Here is a 20137-nt window from a genome sequence, read left to right as displayed (position 1 = left end):
TGAAACACAATTATTTCTATAATAATTTAAATAATTAGGTAAATAATAGGTACATTGAAGTTCTCTCTAAAACAAAATTCCTAATTATAGTTATTTATAGTTTAAGTAATATAATTTATTATTCAATTTTAATTTTGTCTAGATACTATGGTCTCATTGCTATCATAGAAACAACTTGTACAAATACTGTTAAAGTCAAATTTATGGATTGTGAATGGCCAATGTATGCATTACCTTTAATCTTGGTTGTTACACATTATCTCTTATGGTTTGAATCACTTCTTATACTAAACAACCCGGTAAGTAATTATTTTTATTCATCAAAATGCTTTAATGTAATCATATTAAACATAAGATCTCATACATTGAGGTTGTTCAAAATTGATTTTATTTATATATATTTTTTTAATTTAAAATGTATTCTAAATGAATATTACAAAAAAATAAATTTCTAATATTTATTTCAATGCTTATTCGTACATACTAATTTATTAAATATTATGTATAGAGTAAGAGTGGCAAATCTTTTTTTAGTGGTGTGCCATCATTTTGCAATTAGTTTCCAAAAGATTTTATGTTTCTCAAATATTTTTTCTTGAGGTTGTGGAGTTTTTAAAAAAATTAATTTTAACAGGTGTGTTTTTTGTTTGTTTAAAACACAATCAGCATTAGCGTTTTCCATCAATGTATTATTCTTCTATTCTGATTTGATAAAATTTATTGATTCTGAATAATACATTTTTGTTTTTGTGTTGTTAAAATTTGATTAACGTGAACCTTTGTATATGTGCCACAGGTTTCCCACTTCTGATGGCTTATAGGAATAACAATAATATATTTTTTTGTATGTATTTTATTAGAAATTATTAATATATTTTTTATAATTCTTAATTGCTCAATAATATATTATTTAAAGTTTTAATGAATTACAACAAAAATATAAAAACATACTTAATTTTAATTATTACAAAACAATTAGATAAAAATAATTCATGTTCCAAACAGCGGATAATATTATATTAAATTCATAGACATTCGGTTTAAGTCAAACATCTTATTAATTTAATGCAGAGTTTCCTAACTCGAGTGCTGCAAAATTATTTTAAATATATTTTTTACTTATGAAAAATGACTTCATGAAAAATATAGCAATATGAGTAATAAAACAGACTGTAGTTTTAACCTACTTAGTAGCTAAATAAAACCAAAGTTACAAAATATAAATATAAATTCATTAATACACAATATATTACCATTGTGTATTCAGTATTGAGTATAGGCCATAGGGTGCCTCCACATTTTTAGAAAATAACTAAGGGTATCATGAGTCAAAAAAGGTTGGGAACCTCTGAGTCTTAATGGCATGATGTTCTTATAGTCATTGTATAATATAGAACTAGGTATACTATAATATAGTTTTAATTATGTTTATTCAAAAGAAGAAAGTCTATGTTACATAATATAACTAGCAGTTTATTTATTAACCAAACCAATTCTTATTAAAATTATAACTATTGTATTTTGATCTATTTTTATGTTGTAAAATTATGTTTGGATATTAAATTAATAATTAAGTTGTATAGACAATTAAAAACAATTTAATAAACTGTTATTGAAAACAGGCAAGAAATTAATTTATTGAGATCTTTACAACAATACATTGTTAAATGTAGACAGAAGCATAGATTTATACTTAATTAACTTATATTTAATCTATGATTAATAACTTTATGACTATTAACCTTAAATTATTTCTCTTTGTAATATTTAAGCAATTAATGCATTAAATACGGATTGGTCAATATTTTTTAGATATAAATAATCATCAATACTAAATATTTTAATTTTAATTATTATAACATTATAAAATGCATTTTGGGGGGACGGGGTGGTCGAGCGGTTTAATTCGTCGGCTGCGGCGCAGCCGGCTCCGGTTCGATCCTCGGCCACTGGGTGGCATTTTTCTCCGGGCAAGTCACGGTGTCCGGAGAACAAGTGCTGCCATCCCCCCACCCCGGGGCATGGCAGAAACCTACGGGTGCCCCATTAAAAATTCTGCCAAATACACTCACGTGTAACACCCCTACTGTTTCAACCCTACTGTACCAACCCTACCAACCTACAGGCTAATGACCTAAGTTGTCGAAGCCTTAAAAAATAAAAAAAAAAAAAAAAAAAAAAAAATGCATTTTATATTTACAAATTTTTAAAAATGTTCAAATAAAGAAATAAGTTGAAATTAATGGGTTAACTTTTTAAATTCTTTGTATTTTATATTTACATTATTTTTATAAATTTTGTTTCATTTTTTGGAACATATTACTAAATTTTGAGGTTGAGTGAATAATAATACATGTTTGTAATTCTTAATTTTAACCAAGGCACTAAAATTAATTAAAATTAGTTAGAATATTAAGTATAGTATACTACTAAATATATTCAATAAGTAAATAAAATCAGTAAATCTACAAATTGTGCATTTAGATTAAATTATTTTAACTATTTTTATTTATAAAAATAATCTTGAGCACAGTATATTATTTATTTTTTCTCTTGTATCTGTTGTTTTAAGCGATATATTTAAAATTTACTATAGTTTTATAACTAATAAAATAAAATAAATAATATACTATGTATAAATGTATAAAATGGTATTTAAAAATTAAATTAATAATAGTTGTAATCATGGTTTACTAGAGCTTACAAATCATATGAATTAATTCTATAAATACTTAAAAAAATTCTCTTATAAATTAGTTTACAGTTCATGATCTAACATCTTTAATGCATTTTGATGTGAACGATTGCGTTCATAAAGGAAAATGTTTAAAAGGTATGATATTATATGTAATTTCCTATGTCTCGAATAATATTAATTTTCCCTTACTTTTTTTATTTGCCTATATCGATTTTGCAATTATTTTTATATTTATTTTATGTTTGGCTATAGTGTTATATTATAAAAATAGTAAACATGTTTTTATATATTATAATTTAGTTGAATGTGTAGATAATCCTTTAATTGTTGGTAGATGAATATTATAAAAACTTAAATTATGGATCTAAATATAAAATAATTTATTAATATCTTCACCTTAATATAAATTATGCAGTGTTTTGTATAACATTCTATATATAATTATTTATATAGGTATCAAATTGTAAGCAAACTTTTGTGAACAGGTTGTTGAAACACCCTGTGCATGTATTGGAAATTGATGCATAGTAGTGTTGATTTTTAAACATTTTTACAATACCTAAACAACATATGGAAGCAATTTATAAAAATTAAATTGCTTAGAATCTATATTAAGCTCAAATTCTAGTTTCTTATTAACTAAAAATATTGAGATTATTTAGTTCTAATACAAATTGTTGTATTGGATCTGAAAATAGGTTCTTACACAAGGTGTATAATATATACATTGTACAATATCAGTTATATCAAGTTATAACTTTTAATCTATTGGAATACAAAATATATTGTAAAGTCTTTAGTGCAATTAATAAAAATAGAACTACATAATCGTAGAACATTTTTGTATAAATTATTAAAAAATTACAGGATCTAGAAACAAAGGAACCATTAGGAATGACTCGGCAAGTAACAGTTCGTTTATCTCAAAAAGGTCCCAATAGCTATTTCTTTCGAAATAAAACAAATCGGTGGCGTGCTGCCACTCGCAAAGTTTGCGTATGTTAATGTTATTTATCCACATTTCGAATGTGTTTTGTGTAAAAAGTGCACTGCTGATTTATTCACAAATTTTAATGTTCATAACATTTTATATGCCAACTGTATAATATTTTATGTTTTCAAGCAATATTTAATTACATGTAATTATTGGTTGTATGATAACTGATTAGGTTACATAATTTGAATAAGTTCTCTATTTTAAAATAAAAGGTTTTTATTATTTGCACTGTACATATATTATATATACATTTTTTTACACAGTTAAGATAAAATAAAATGGCAGCTTTATTATAATATAAGGGAAACATTAAAATAACATAATATAAAAAATTTATGAGTATACCTATTAGGTACCTACAACACATAAAATATTAATTTATGTTCGACGATTTCTCTTAATGGTTTGTTTAAAGCTTTTTATGTGTTTTGTTGCTTTATGATTGTTTTCAATTCTTTAGATTTCCATAAAATTAAACATTTTGTTTTGTATGCATCTGTTAAAATTATACATTCATATTATTTTTATTGCACTGATTAATTTATATTATAGATGCACGCTTCTACAGAACATTCCATGGCCAATACTCAACCGACGGAAAATACGCCTGTATGTACATAATAGCATTGTGTTATATAATCATTTATTATTATTATTATTATTATTATTATTATAACCTGAATAAAATTAACAGGATGTACAGCTAAATGAGGTAAAAGAACATATTATAGATTATGAGAAAACATTTGGTACCTTATCATTCAAGTAAGAGTTAACTAACCCGGGGATAATTTACATTGATTAAAAAAAATATGTATAAAATGTGATTTTGCTTTATAATTCACACACACATTTAGCATATATTTTGTGTAATGGTTTGTATATCAATCATAAATAACGCACTTATAATGTATAATTTAAAAAATAGTAATATTATTATTAAGGTTAGGATGTTTATGACCTTAAAACTCTTAAAATAAGTATGCATGTAAATATGTCCAAAAAAAACATCAAAGTATATTCTTAAAAGAATCCAATATGATAAAATTCATAAAAAAAAAAATGTATTATTTATTCAAAATATAATCAACATTTTTAATTTATTAACTTATTATCAATAGAAACTTTTTGTTTCATAATTGCATGTTTACATGAGTTGCGACTCCTCTGTTTGGGCAGATTAATGGACTTCTTACTTTATGGTATTAGGATATATTTAATTTATTATTAAATTTAAATCTAACACATCCATTACAGTGATTTACTTATTATTTATTAACAATGATGAAATCTGCTTTAATAAAATTTTATTATTTTAAATCAATTCAAAGATAATCTCAACAATTTATATGTACAAATTATAATATTTTGTACACTAACTACATATTTAAATAATATTTAATTTTAATTTTAAGGGGGCTATAGAAATGGATTCTTTGTAATAGCATATCTATTTAATCTGCTAATAAGTCCTTGATTCTCATTATATTATGTAGCTTAAATGATCCTTTTCACAATAAATCAAAATAAGAAATATATTCTTTGAATTAAAAAAATATATATATATATTAAATTTACAATACAGACCTATAGGTAATATAAAAAACAAAAGTAAAAAATAATAATTTAAAAATATGTAAATTTAAATTCAATTAAACTGTTTCTATGTCATACCTAACATATTTATAATTTGATTTGCAATATGCACCATAAAAAGAAAAATATATGTTAAAGTCATAAACATACTAACCCTGATATTATTATAATATTCCTACTGGCTACTGAACATTAAATAAAAATAATGACTGAAGTTTATCATTATAATTAAAAGATAAATTTGGTTTAATATCTATTCAAAAAATATTATACAATCAATTCCATTTTATAAAATATTATCAATGTTTATCCAAAAAAGATATAAAAACTGATGGATATGCAAACTTTAAATTGCTATTATTTTAAATTATCAACTATAACATTATTCTTATCAAAAATAATAATAATTTTATGTTTATTGCAATGATTTGATAAATGCTTCTGAGTGGACCTTAGTTAACTAAATTATAATTTTCATATTTCAAGATATTCAGAATATTAAACAATACACTTAATATTTCATATTAACACGCTCGGTTACCAGTCAATTAACTGCTATAACAGCTCGAGCCTTGATCTGTCATACTTATCTTTATATAATGCATTTAACAGTTTTTAAATATGCATTTCTGTAAAATTTCTTAACAAAATTTATTTATATTTAATATATATATCTCTTTTTAATTTTACTCAAATAAAAATTGTACATACTTAATTTAAAAAATACAATGAATAATTGGAATGATACTATGTTTTTTTTTAATATTTACTCAAATACATAAATATTATATTTGTATAAAGCAGGTTGAATTATGATCTAGACTTTAGAGGGAGTGGGCTAATAATGTCCCTTTTATTTTGTCTAGGTAAATAAAATTATAAGAATTTGCTCATTTAATATGTTAAATATTGTGTTATAGTTTAAATATTTATAAAGTGAAAAAAACATGGTGTATCTTAAAATTTAAGGAACTACCTTTCATTCCCATAAATATCTTAAACTGCTTTTCGAAAATTACCTTATTTATTGTAATACTAAAATGTTATATAGATTTTTTAGAAATACATTTTTTTAAATTAATGGTTGTATATAATTGTATGTACACCTATTACATATTTGATATTATTTAATCACTTGCTTGTTAATCAAACATATTATCCTGGAAAGACAAATTTAATTTTATAACAATTATTTATACTGATTTTAAGTATGATACATTTAAATCAGTAAAAACAATAAAACTGTTTTGTTTTTATAAAAACTTATGCATAGAATAAATGCTCTAAACATAATATGTAATATACAGTGAAACCTGTATATAACGGACATTCACGAGACCAAAATTAATTGTCCGTTATAGACAGGGATCCGTGTTAGACAAGTTTCAGTGTTTTATAAGTAAAATTAAAAGGGAAAATGAAAATTTTGTACGCAAATTATATTAATATTGTACATATTATTATAATCTTAATAATTATTATTATATTTTACATATACGTTATTAAATTAATTTTAATATTTATCAGCAAGTTTACGAATAGACAAACCGCTAGACTCTTTACAACAAATTATGTTCACTTTTTGTTTTAACTCGAAACATTTACGCGGTACGGTAAGTGCCATTGCTAATTGAAAAATGTGTAAACTCTAAATGCAACTCGATAGAAACTGAATAAAAATATTAGAATATTACTTATGGTTTTCTTTTATACATATTATTGCAATTTATTTCTATTTAATTGTATCTCAACTTCATAAATTCAATATGTACTTGCAATTAACCGAAATCTGCTATAATGCAATCGGCTATAATCTGTGTTTTCACGTGTACTTAATTGTGCTCTGTATTGAAGCTGTTTCGTAGTTTGTATATACTTAATATGATATTACATTTAAATTTGAACTGGAATTTTTGTCCATTATGAAATCACTAGGGTAAAATATTAGTGTTTGTGTTCGTAATACAAAAAGTCCGTTATAGACAAGTCGAAATACATTAGAATGCCTATCTTTTTGCCAGGACTGGGTCATTGTGTCTGTTTAGAGAGGTGTCCATTATATACTGGTGTCCGTTAAGTCAGGTTTCACTGTATATATGTCTTATATCAGTTTTCATTGGTACTTTGGAGGGAATGTTTTTTATTAAATTTTTTATTAGGTAGTTTTCTGTATAAAATAAAATAAAATGATCTGTGTATATTATTTGTACTAAATTCAAATTTCTAATACTAATTAAAAATTATACATAATTTTAGAAAAAAAATATTAAAATTAAAAAAGCAATGTTTTAACAAAGCTTCACTCAAAATTATTTTTCATAAGTTTTATCAAAAAAAAGAAAAAAAGTTTTTCTTCAATAATAATTATAAATAAGAAATTTGATAAAAACAAAATTATTGAAAAATTTAAAAATCTTATACAATCATACCAAACTTAAATCATTTTAAAATTGCATTTTTGTACACATGGCTTATGATTTTATTTTAAAATAAAGTGCTACTCATTATTATTTGTTAATGAATCAAAACTCATCAGTCGAGAATATTCAGGATATTAATTTCTATGCATTAACATTTTAAAGCTGTACATCACAATATCACATTAATACTGAAAATTCACATTATTTTTTTTTTTTTATATCATACAATATAGTGTGATTGTTACTTAATATATTAAAAAATATGTCAACAAATATCATAATTAAATTGTATTTAAAATAGCTAATTCGTGGCCAAAAACCTATGTATACTACTAGTCCGACAACAACTGACAGTCCATCTTGTAGTATGGTGGAAAGTGAAGTACAAAAACCTAATACTCAACAAGATGGATACCACGATGATAGTAAATATATTTTCAATTTTTTTTTTATTATTCACCAATCATTTTTATATGTGTCTAATTATTTATATTTTTATATTAAGGAGAATATAAATCAAATATATTTTATTATTTGATGGATGTTCTAAGTACTGTCTCACAATTTATCACCCGCACATCATATATTGGCACTAATATTGTAATGATGGTAAGATCATTTACATCCATCAATCATTTTATATGTTAACTTGCATATTTGTGGATTTATTTAACAGGCTTGGAGTATTACATATCACAGTTGGTTAACATTTGTACTGCTATTATGGGCTAGTGTTTCTTGGATGGTTCCTCAACAAAGAAAAACAATGCTAAGATCATCGCCGTTTTTAGTGTTCTATGCAGAATTTTTGCTGTTATCGCAATTTTTATACGGAATGAATTTAAATGATTCTGAATTACCTCAAACTATTCAAGATTGGAATTTGGAACAAATTGGTTTTACCAAAGTTCTTCATTTTCCTTGCAAGCCTTTAATTATAAAGGTAATATGTTTTTATTTTTTGTTTACGATCAATAACGTTTAGTAGATAACACAATATTATTTACATTTTAACTAATTCAATGGCCTTTATTAATTATAGACATTATTTACAACAATGTTCTGGATAACAATGAGACAATATATGCAAGAAAGGAGGGAAGCTAGAAGTCATTCTGCTGTAGCTAATATGATTGCTCCTCTCCAAGTTACAGTGGGAACAGCAACAGGTAAAACTATTCCAATGTAATCAATAAGTAACATCTAAATATTTTATGTTTTTCTATTAATTCACAATACTTTTTTTTTCATTTTGTTTAATTGCTTAAATTAATGTTTCAATTGTATATTTTTTTTCACTAGCTATGGGAGGTGATTCAGGTACAAAGGGTAGTCAATTAATGCAGAGACTTGGCGAAGAAGCTAAAATTATTCTTACCAAATTTTGGATATGGGTTGTGGCATTTGTGTTATTTGGAATTGGCATAACTGGCGAACGGATGACAATATTTCGAATAATCTATATGGCACTGGCATTAATATTTTTATTAACATTCCAAGTAAGAGTTTTACCCATTTTTTTACAGTGTTTCTCAAAAGTTTTTTAATTATGTGTTGGATTACATAAAAACTCCTTTATAAAATTCAAAAAAACCTCTGGACATATCTGTATGTTATAAAATGTATCTATTTTTAATATTATTAAAACTAATTAAATTTGTTTTATATTAGTTGTCTTGGGTTTTATGGAGAAAAATTATGTATGGTTTTTGGCTTACAGTCATAATTTATTCAATGCTGATATTAGTTATGACATACACATATCAGTTTGATAATTTTCCATATTATTGGGAAAAGTATCTAAAAATTCCACCCACATTGTAAGTCAATACATTGAAGATTAAAAATAAGTTGACCAGACTATAAATATTTATTTTTATTTGTAGACAATTAGATATAGGTTTGGAAAAATTTGAAACTGGTGAGCTATTTGTACGACTTTTGACTCCAACATTTTTTGTTATCATAACTGTTGTTCAACTTTACTATTTCCACAAAGATTTTTTGGCTATATCTGATATTAAGAGCCGGTATGTGTAATTTAAACTCTTAATGTTTATTATCAAAATTATAATTTTATTAATTTATGTTTTTATATTCATAAAATTTTTACAGTGGTACTAGTATTGTTAAGCCATCCAAACCAGGCAATTCTTCTACTTCAAATAGTGACAAAGAATCTACAGATTCTAGCATTTCACTTACAGATAATAAATACCAAAAACATCCTCCACGTCCAAGCTTTATATCTGAGAGAAAATCTTTTAAAGTCTTCAAAAGTAATTATTATTATTATTTTATTTTATTTTTTGTTAAGGCTTTTGATTAATAATTTTTTTTTTTTTTTAGATCTACCAAAAGTCAAATTACGCTCATTTTTCAAAATGATTAAAACAATTTTATCATATATTATTGAGTTAGCATGGCTGTATGCTGAATTACACATGATAAAAATCATATTGTTGTGTGTCATGTTTTTGGCTGTATATGAAGTAAGCTAATACAGTATTGGTATTATTTTAAAATACTCAGCAATTAAAATTATATTTTTTTTAATTTATTAAATGTTATTAGGTGTGTTTGGTTCATTTTGTATTGGTTGTATTGGTGACTATATCATTAGTATTTAATAGTCGTATACAGTCAATTATTGTCTATATCATATCCGTTTATGTATCTATATTGTTACTTACCAAGATGATTTACCAAATTGAATATATACGAGAGGGTACATGGAATGTCACATGTCCAGTACGTATTGATCATACAATTAAATACAATTTCATAATTTTATATACTGTTAATATTTTATTAAAGGACCCAGATGAACCAGATAAAACTAAAGATTATAATACGGCAAATTGGGTTGGATTTAAAAAGTCTACAGCTAATATTTCTTTACTCAATTTACTTAAAGGATATATTTGTAAGTATTTTAAATATTTGCATTTTGCATGCCTACTCAAATTATAAATTAAAATAAACTGTTATTTATAAAAAATTATGTACTTCTCTTTACAGCTATAGTTTTTGTCATAACATTGCATAGAGTTGTTATAACTCGACAAAAATATAAGAGACATTTAAAAGGTAGACCATTGTCAAAACCTTTAAGAATGTTTCCAGGTATTACATTTAAAGATGTAGATCACGATATACCTCATTGTTTGAAGTATTTATTGAATTTTGGATTTTATCGATTTGGCGTAGAGGTATTATTCATATATAATTTGATATTTAGTATTTATTTTATTTAAATATTTATGACAGTTGTTATTTTTGTAGGTTTTATTGTATTTTTATTTTTTTTATTTAATAAGAGTTTATAATTCTATTTCTAGATAACTCTTATTGCTGTAGCAGTACTAGTTGGAACAAGGATGGACTTTTATGCTGTACTTTATGCATTATGGTTAATGACTTTTGTAATGTTATCGAGGGGAACTTTAGCAAAAGTGTGGATAATTTTTATGTTTTTTGTTGTTATTACCATACCATTACAATATGCTATCGTCATTGGACTGCCTCCAGATCTTTGTTTACGTGAGATATAATTAAAATAATTCATTAAGATGACGTAGCACCTGCATGTGTTTTCTCAGTCTTACACACTTACGACATAGTATATTTTCATTCACCAGTTTCAATAGTGTGCTTTTAGTTTTGATATTAGAGTGAATTGACCTATTATCAAACTTTTAGATAAGAATATTATATGTATTCTCTTGTTGGATTTTTACAATATTTTAATTTTTAAGTGAGTTATGAATATGAAAAAATTAAATACTAGAAAATTCTCATAATTCACTTAAAAATTAAAATATCATAAAAAACCAACGAAAGAATACAAATAATCTAAAAGTTTGATAATAGGTCAATTCACTCTAATATCAAAACTAAAAACACACTATTTAAAGTGGTGAACGAAAATATTCTTTGTCGTAAGTGTGTAAGAAGGAGACAACACATGCGAATGTGACGTCCTCTTAAGATAGTTTAAAACTTTGTCTATTAAAAATAAATAACACTGATAAGTGAGTGGCTCTATAGAAACAATTTTGAATTATTGCTGTATAAATCAGACATTTGACATCACCAGTGTATTCTTATTTAAAAGTTAATTTCCTGTAAATAGAAGTTAGGTTGGGTCGGTTACATTTAATCATAATATCTATCAATATATACAATATATATTAAGAAAATTGAGACCAAATTATTTATCGGCTAATGGTTATAAAATAAATATGTGTATTGTTATCAGAAATAAATGATAATAATTATTATTGCTTACTTACTTAATAGAAAAATTTGGTTTTGTTAATGCATTTTAGACTTTTATTATCTCCAATTTTGCAATATTATTATAATTAACTTTTACATTTTTTTAATTTTATTAATTACTATACCTAAATATATTATTATTAAATTCAAATTAGCATGTAAAAATATTTTTTTTTGCTATTTCATTAACATTAAAAACAAAAAATAACTTCAAATGTTTATAGTGACCAGTTCTTAGATTCAATTTGAATTTTTTATGAATTGAATGATTATTGTTTATGGTTTTCACACTTAAATCTCATTAATGTTTGTTTAATTCTTTATCATTAAATTGTATGTACAAAAGAATAGATTATAGCAAAAAACCACATAATTGTCTATGAATATATCTATTACATCTGAAAGCTCTGCTCTCAGTATTGACATTTTAGTTGAACATTTTAATTTTTATTTTATTTACTATAGAATGGCCCTGGGATGAAAATGAAATTATGAAGAATTTCCGTGACTGGATGTTCTTACCAGACCCTGATTCGCCTCCAGATGCATACAAATTATTATGTAAGATCAGTTAATATCATAATATATTATTCAATTAATACAATGAATATTCTAATATTTAGTTTAATATTTTAAGTTTAATTTGTCATATAGATTTAAATATCTATAATATAATATTTCTTAAAGATTTTAATAAGAAAATGTTATGTATTTTGAAGGTGATTTTATTGTATTATTGTTTGTGTCTCGTCAATCTATTGTCTTCAAAATAGAAAGAAGACATATAGACGTGGAGTACCCAGGAGGAACAAATCGTTCAATTATTGAAGAAGCTGAAAAGCCCAGTTTTATAAATCCAGTGCCCGACTTTGTATCTCATATAAGGTAAATCTAGCATAGTAAAACATTAAAAGTATTACAATATTTTATGTAATTTAGCCTATAAATAATTCTAATAAGTTTATAAATATTTTTTTTAGATCATGGCTTGATATATTAAAACGTATTGTTCTCATTGGATTTATTTGGTTCACATTAGCCATTGTGTTTTTGGCTGGTACCAATAGAGTTAATCTATTTTCTCTTGGATATCTAATTGGTTCATTTATATTTTTATGGCAAGGCAATGATTATTATCTTCGGCCAGTAAATGTTATTCTTAAATGGTACTGTATACATTATATCTTAAAACTATATTTGTCATTCTTATTTTAACTGAACAATAATTTTCACAGGTGGAATAAATTAATACTGTATAATATAACTGTTATTACTTTAAAAGCTATACTTCAAATACCTGGTTGTATTTTTATGAATTACATGAAAATGAAAGCTTGTTGGATGATACAACTATTTGGTATTTCTTGCATACAAAAGTTTTCTACTAACCATCCAGCTATAACATCATCAGGTAATTATTTTTATTTTTATTTGTATTACCTTAGAAATATTTTAGTTTCTTTTAAAATTTTTTTATAAAAATTACATTAATTCAATAATATTTTTTCAGACAATGATGATTGTGAGATACCGATTGAACATGTTGGTTTAGCATGGGATATTTTATGTTTTGGATTTTTAATCTTCCAAAGACGTCTTTTCAACAGTCATTATTTCTTTAGAATCGTAGATGAAACAAAAGCAATGGCTATATTAGCCTCCAGGTAATTACTATTTATTATTGTATTTTATTTTTGTAAAAATATATAAACATGCATGAATTATTCTAGAAAATTAATTATTAAATAATTATAAATTTCAATTTTTATTTTAAAAAAAAACAAATTAATTAATTTAAAAAACAAATAAGGCTTTAAAAATAACAATATAGGTATTCTTAAATTATTAATTATATATCATCTAAATCATTATACAATTTCATTTCTTTTAATCAAATTTAAATTTGAAAATTATTAGAGGGGCTGAATTAATTCAAGAGCTTTCACAAAAACGAATCCAAGAACAACACGAATCAGAACGAAAGGTCCTAGAAAAAATCAAATCAAAAATGGATCGAATCAAAGCTACTCAAAAGAAAATTCAAGGTTTTGGAATCAAAGATCCAGAATCTCATGAAAAAGGTATATTGATACATTTTTAATCTTACTAAAATCAAATTAACTTAATTTAGATCCATTGCTTATCTATCTAAATAGGTATTAATACATATCAAACAGGTAAAGTTTATATTGTGTATGTATCAAATTATAAGTGTGATCATCTTGGAAATATCATTTTTATAGCGCTATGGGTATTGTATATGGGATGACTTTTTAAAAAGTGAACTGAGCTATATCCATTGAAATTTTGATACTTTTTTAGTATTTTAAAATTTAAAATTTACTTTTACATAGTATAAATGTAATTATTATATAAATGCTAAAAATACTGACTATATGTTAGTGTATTGATTAAAGTTAGAAGAAACAAAATAAAGTATATGAGCAGGTATGATGGCTGTTTGGCAGGTTATATAGACAGTTTTTTCATAAAAAAAATTTTTAGTAATCCTAATTTTTATAATTATATGAAAGATAAATTCAAAATATTTTCTTGATTTACTGTCTGTTGTTGGTTTGATTTTTGTTTATTCCTAGTAAGACCATGTACTATGACACCGTACGAGATACGCATGTCTCAAGAGTATATTAACGGTTTAAATAGTATTTTTTTTTTTTTTGCTCTGAAAATTCATCATAGCTGTTTCCATTTAACTACACGCGTCGTTTACACGAATCTGTAATAATATAAAATCGTTGTGTGTATTTTTTCGCCTACCCCCGCCTACTTGCCGGAAATTAAAATACTAACGAAAATATTAAAACAAAACAAAAAACGCACGTCACGATGCGAACAGCCGAAGAAATCGCGTTTGCCCCGCTGGCCCGGGACCTGTCCGGGAGTTCGATCGTCCAAAGTTTTCACACGCCACTCGAAGACGAACCGCCCACGCTGTCCTATCTGCAACCGCCGACGCCCACGTCCACCGTGCTGACCGTGTCACTGGACGGCTACCTGGACCCGCAGCGAATGTCGTTCAGCAGCACCGCGCACCGGCGGCCACTGTCGTTCGACGAAAGCGCCATTTACTCGGGCGTGTTTTCACCGCCGCCGACGATCGCGCAACACCGACGACAGTCCTCGTTGGGCGTGCCGTCCACTTGGTACCCGCGCAAACGGTCCGCCTCGGCGACGTCTCATCATACTTGTGTGTACCCGTTTTCTGCTAATGCGTGTTGCTTGCACATACCCCGCAAACGTTATACATATACTATACTTGTAAAATACATAATGAATATAACATATCTTCTATACGTGTACATACGGTGTGCGAGCTATTTTCTCGAGACCGCATACTATCGTTGTATATATAGAGCTGTACATATTGTTTCGGCTTGAAATGTCTTAATATAATATATTGTTTTTTATCATTGTGTCAGGTAACCAGCGTCGGATTGGCAAGGTATCTGGCCAGCTACCGAGTTTTAGGATTTCTAACTTCAACTATACAGCTATTAATAGTTCGATTTAATCATATTTTCTATTGGCGTTTGTACTAATTTATCATCATTATAAAAAAAAAATAATTACGACCAAACACTCATCGCTGGCCTATATTTTGAGCGACCCACTGAGTTTTACTCGATAACTCGGTGGGCCAATCCGGTCCTGGCGGTCCTGCTGTGAGAAATATCTGTTATGATGGGTGATTGGGGCGATTGTGCACACATACACATATATTTTACTCTGTCATTATCGTGCGGTACTTACCTACTGTTGTCTCGTTTTGATTTGATTCAACTATTCTCATATGTTAGATAGGTAGCTATATCATATGATGTAATAGTGTTATAATGTTATTTACGAGTTTCATAACACGTTTGTGCAACGATATCACAAGAATTTATATTTATATTTTATTCAATAATTGTGTATTTCGTCTATATAGTAGAAAATTTACTATAAATCAACAGAAATATTATATCAATATGTTACTGTTACCGTCAAGTCATCAATGATAAATCTCAATTTTTATTATTCGTTTCCTAGGCAATGATTATAATGCCTAATTTTTTAGACAATTCTCATGATTAGCTTTTCTTGGTTAATAAATCCATATTAAATAAGTGATGTAATTTTTTTTTTATGTATTTTATTTGGTCGAGGCATTCTTGACATTTATAATTTAAAAATTCTGTTTTTTTGTCTTTAGTTTCATTAGATAGTTTATAAACTCTTTTGAACCTTTAAGGGTTGCTGTACTTTGCTGCTTCCCAAAAATGTATTTTTCTACCACCTTCAAGCTTGTTAATTTTTTTAAAATCAAAAACATTTATTGTTTATGTGGATTTATTTTTGTCCATGTAATGCCTACATTTATTTTAAATCTTGACGGTAATATATACACACATAACATATTATATCATTATTCATTAACACCATTTATGCAATATTAACTATCATTGAATTAAATTTGAAAAAAAAATGCAGACATAAGATTGTAGTAGTGCCACTAATACCCACACTATAATAGCATACTTAACAACATATTATTATGCTCAACGTTCACAAAAAGTATCGTATTTTATACAAATATTTTTTCCGTGCTTTTTTGATTGATGATTTTCGTTTTAAATCAAATTTCAGCTTATTGTATTGTATACAACTGGAGATAATAATAAAAATAAACAAAATCAACTTCAGGTGAAATGTAGATGTGCTGTTGGCTGATATTTGAAGTCGATGGTTCGTAATTATTATGTACTCTCACAGACAGATAGAATATGTGATGTGCTTTAACACTAATAACTTATTAGTATTATTATAAGTCATAAACCAGCACTAACATGAGTTAGCTTTCTACATTTGTTCACTAAACCACTAGTAACTATAAAATGTGACTTCATTAGATGTCTGTATCTCTACTATTTTATTTTTTATTAGCAATCCATAATTTTTCATCTGACTTGTTGACATCGTCAAGTATATCAATCTTAATCAATTTATTAAAAATAATTTTTTATTTCATGTAGTATTTGATAAATACATTCATTACACACTATACTTATTGCACAAAAAGTTAATGAAAAGAAAATATTCTTTCAAATCTATTAATTACTATTATATACAAGTAAATTTACATGATCTAACTATCTTATTTTATTTGTGCTTTTTTTTAGGTATTTTTATAATTTATTTTTGATTTCTAAATGTATCAGTTTATAACTATTATACTAGGTGATTTTTTTATCAAACAAGATACATTATTTAAAAATCTATTTATGTTTTTCAAAATATTTATCTTACATAATATTACATAATTTCCAGTTAAAATAAAACAATATTTTTTTAATATTTTTTATTATTATAATTTTCTTATTTTTTTGAAGTATTTCAATACAAAAAAAATCTAAATTGGCAGGTAGTTTATATGAGTTATAAGAATTTAATGTTTAGATGAGTGAAGTAATTTTAAGAGCATATTTGGTGCATATTTCAATGATTTTTGTTACCTACATATAAGTATATTAATTAAGCTTTTTAAGCCCATACAAATCTGGACTTTAACCATGACTCATAAACATAATTAATAGTTTTTTAAATTCTTAGAGGAACAAATAAGGCAACCATACTATTATAATAACACTGTTGTACGCATTTAGTTTACCTATTTTTGAAATTTCAAGTAGTCTTAGGAATTAGTTATCAAGTTTTTTATTACTAAAAAAGTAACAATGTAACACCGTAATTTTAACTAATTAATTGTAGGTAAACTAAGAAACTCTTAAAAATATCTTTCAAATGTATTTACTCTACAATTAAATATTTTGGGTAGACTTAAGCGTTAAAACACGATTCTTAATAAGTGGTTAATTTCCAAATTAAAAAATATTGAAAATGTATTGTTATAATTATAATATACCTAATTTAAAATAATTTAAATTTAGAATTTTAATAAAATTTATTACATAATAAATACATATTATTTTTAGTTAAAAATTCTTAAAAGCTTTTCTGCTTATACTTAAAATTTAAAAATATAGTACAAGGTTCTTAATAAATTTACAACCTATATTAAAAAAAGGTCAAATTTTATGACATTAGAATTCGTTTATAACAACTGTTTACAATCAAACAATTTTTTATATTTTGTTGATTAAAAAAAAAAAAAAATAGTAGATATATGTAATTAACACCAAACATTTATATTATCATTTTATATAAATGGTGTAATTTTAATAGCTAAGGTTTGAAATTATATTTTAATATTCTTCATTAGTACTTGATACTGTAACTAAATAATCTGAAAAATATACTCACAATTTTTTTATAGATATTTTAAGAAATTCAAAATTGAATAAAATTACGTTTTTTAATGATGTATAATGATATAAATCATTTTGTTATAAATTCAAACAATTATTCTTATAAACTTAAAACTTTTACATAATATGTATTAAATCATATTATTATGAGATTAATACCTATAAGAAATAACATTTTTGATTTATTTTTAGATATTATCTATTAATACTGTGAATCTATTTTTATACTGTTTTACGGTATTTTTAGAAATTGGTATTAAATTCTTAAATAAATTGATACACATAATATGGTATAAATATATATTATTATAATAATAAAATATTAATTTAAAATAATTATATCAGCCTATCATATTACTATAAATAAAATAAATGGCTAGCTATGTATATGTAAAAAACATCATGAAATATATTTAGTAATATAGTCTAACCATAGGCACAACTTGAGCTCTATTTCTGGGTAGGCTAAATTGATATTATCAACCTGCGGGGCTTTGCCCCTACACCACTAGTATTGATAATATATAAAACTGGGTGGGTAATTATATATAAAATTATTCTTTTTATACAGGTATTTTTATACATTATTTGTATATAAATTGTATTGATCTATTTATTTATTTTTGTAAGATAAAATTGCTTATTTTATTTTATATATATATATTTTAAATTATTTGTATGATAATGTAATTTAATGTCTATTAATGCACTTTATTTTAAATAAAGTTTAGTTACTTAAATTATATTTTAAAGATTATCAGTAAAATACTAAAGTGTGTGTACCTATTATTTTAAATTTTATGTACACATGCATATGATAATTGGTTATAAAACTCTATTTAACTTTATCATAAATACTATTAAATTTTAAATACACTAAAAGTGTTTATTAATAACAAACATAAAATTTTTACATAGCAATTATACTTTTTATAAATGATATTTATTTTATCCATTTTATTTTAGAAATAGGTTATTATTAGTATTAAATTTAAGTTAATATTTACAGTACCCAAAATCAAAAAAATATATATATACTTTTATAGCTATAAATGTTATTCTAATTTTCTAAATGTATTGTTTAGAGGTGCCTTTTTATACATTTTATTTATTTTATATATATATTAATTGTGTACCAATGTAATATATATACTTGTTATGGTCATGGTAATATTTGTTTAATATTGTTAATTGCATTTAATAAAATATATTCAATTTTCAAAAACAATTTGTGCACATGGATTTTTAAATATTTTTAACGCAGCACAAAATTTTACTAATTTAGTATTAATATTTCAAATTAGATTTAAGTGATTTGTTTAATAATTATTTTCATAAAATGCAATTTATAATCAATTTTAATTCTAATATTGGTAGAAACATATTTCAATCACTTAAATCTGTATAAAACTCACTATTTTTAAATAAATATGGCTTAGTTTTGTTATTATTATTTTTATGATAAATTCAGTAACTTTCTTTTTTTCATTTTATAAATTAATAAATAAACCACTATTAATTTCAAGCATGGAGTGTTTGGTTTTGAAAGATAAAATTTTTAGCGTTCTTATGCACAATGTTTACATTTGTTTTTAATTATGATTTTATTTATTTTTTATGGATCCATTAATATTACAGTAGAACTTTGATTACTCAAAAATGGAACAGTTAAAAAAAATTAGATTTTCTTGATACTGCAGTTATAACTAAGCATATTACAAGTTGCATAAATTATCATTTATTCAAAGTTAATTTTATAGTTCTACTGTATATTATTTATTTTCTTATTATATTATTCAATATTTATACTTAACGGTTT

General features: G+C 24.5%; 1 protein-coding gene across 7 annotated transcripts in view; it reads left to right on the top strand.

The window, feature by feature from the left end:
* The window catches only part of LOC132927994 (piezo-type mechanosensitive ion channel component-like), a 40716-nt gene that overhangs the window by 13263 nt on the left and 7316 nt on the right, over positions 1–20137 (top strand). For 2 of the 7 annotated variants that reach the window (XM_060992542.1, XM_060992541.1), the window contains 22 exons: positions 143–299; positions 3566–3694; positions 8013–8136; positions 8217–8320; positions 8388–8654; positions 8754–8880; positions 9014–9210; positions 9383–9531; positions 9598–9741; positions 9827–9990; positions 10061–10203; positions 10286–10462; positions 10529–10637; positions 10733–10923; positions 11053–11254; positions 12458–12553; positions 12712–12877; positions 12973–13158; positions 13228–13403; positions 13503–13656; positions 13910–14073; positions 14850–15200. In XM_060992542.1, coding sequence (XP_060848525.1) covers positions 143–299; positions 3566–3694; positions 8013–8136; positions 8217–8320; positions 8388–8654; positions 8754–8880; positions 9014–9210; positions 9383–9531; positions 9598–9741; positions 9827–9990; positions 10061–10203; positions 10286–10462; positions 10529–10637; positions 10733–10923; positions 11053–11254; positions 12458–12553; positions 12712–12877; positions 12973–13158; positions 13228–13403; positions 13503–13656; positions 13910–14073; positions 14850–15200 — 3677 coding nt within the window. Of the gene's footprint in view, positions 1–142; positions 300–2756; positions 2834–3565; positions 3695–4247; positions 4305–4389; positions 4408–8012; positions 8137–8216; positions 8321–8387; positions 8655–8753; positions 8881–9013; positions 9211–9382; positions 9532–9597; positions 9742–9826; positions 9991–10060; positions 10204–10285; positions 10463–10528; positions 10638–10732; positions 10924–11052; positions 11255–12457; positions 12554–12711; positions 12878–12972; positions 13159–13227; positions 13404–13502; positions 13657–13909; positions 14074–14849; positions 15201–20137 lie in introns of those variants that run through there. The other 5 variants (XM_060992543.1, XM_060992546.1, XM_060992544.1 and 2 more) reach the window with 5 other exon arrangements.

This window comes from Rhopalosiphum padi, chromosome 3 (assembly GCF_020882245.1).
Source record: "Rhopalosiphum padi isolate XX-2018 chromosome 3, ASM2088224v1, whole genome shotgun sequence".
Taxonomy (NCBI): Eukaryota; Metazoa; Arthropoda; class Insecta; order Hemiptera; family Aphididae; genus Rhopalosiphum; species Rhopalosiphum padi.
This window is presented reverse-complemented; position numbering and strand designations above follow the sequence as displayed.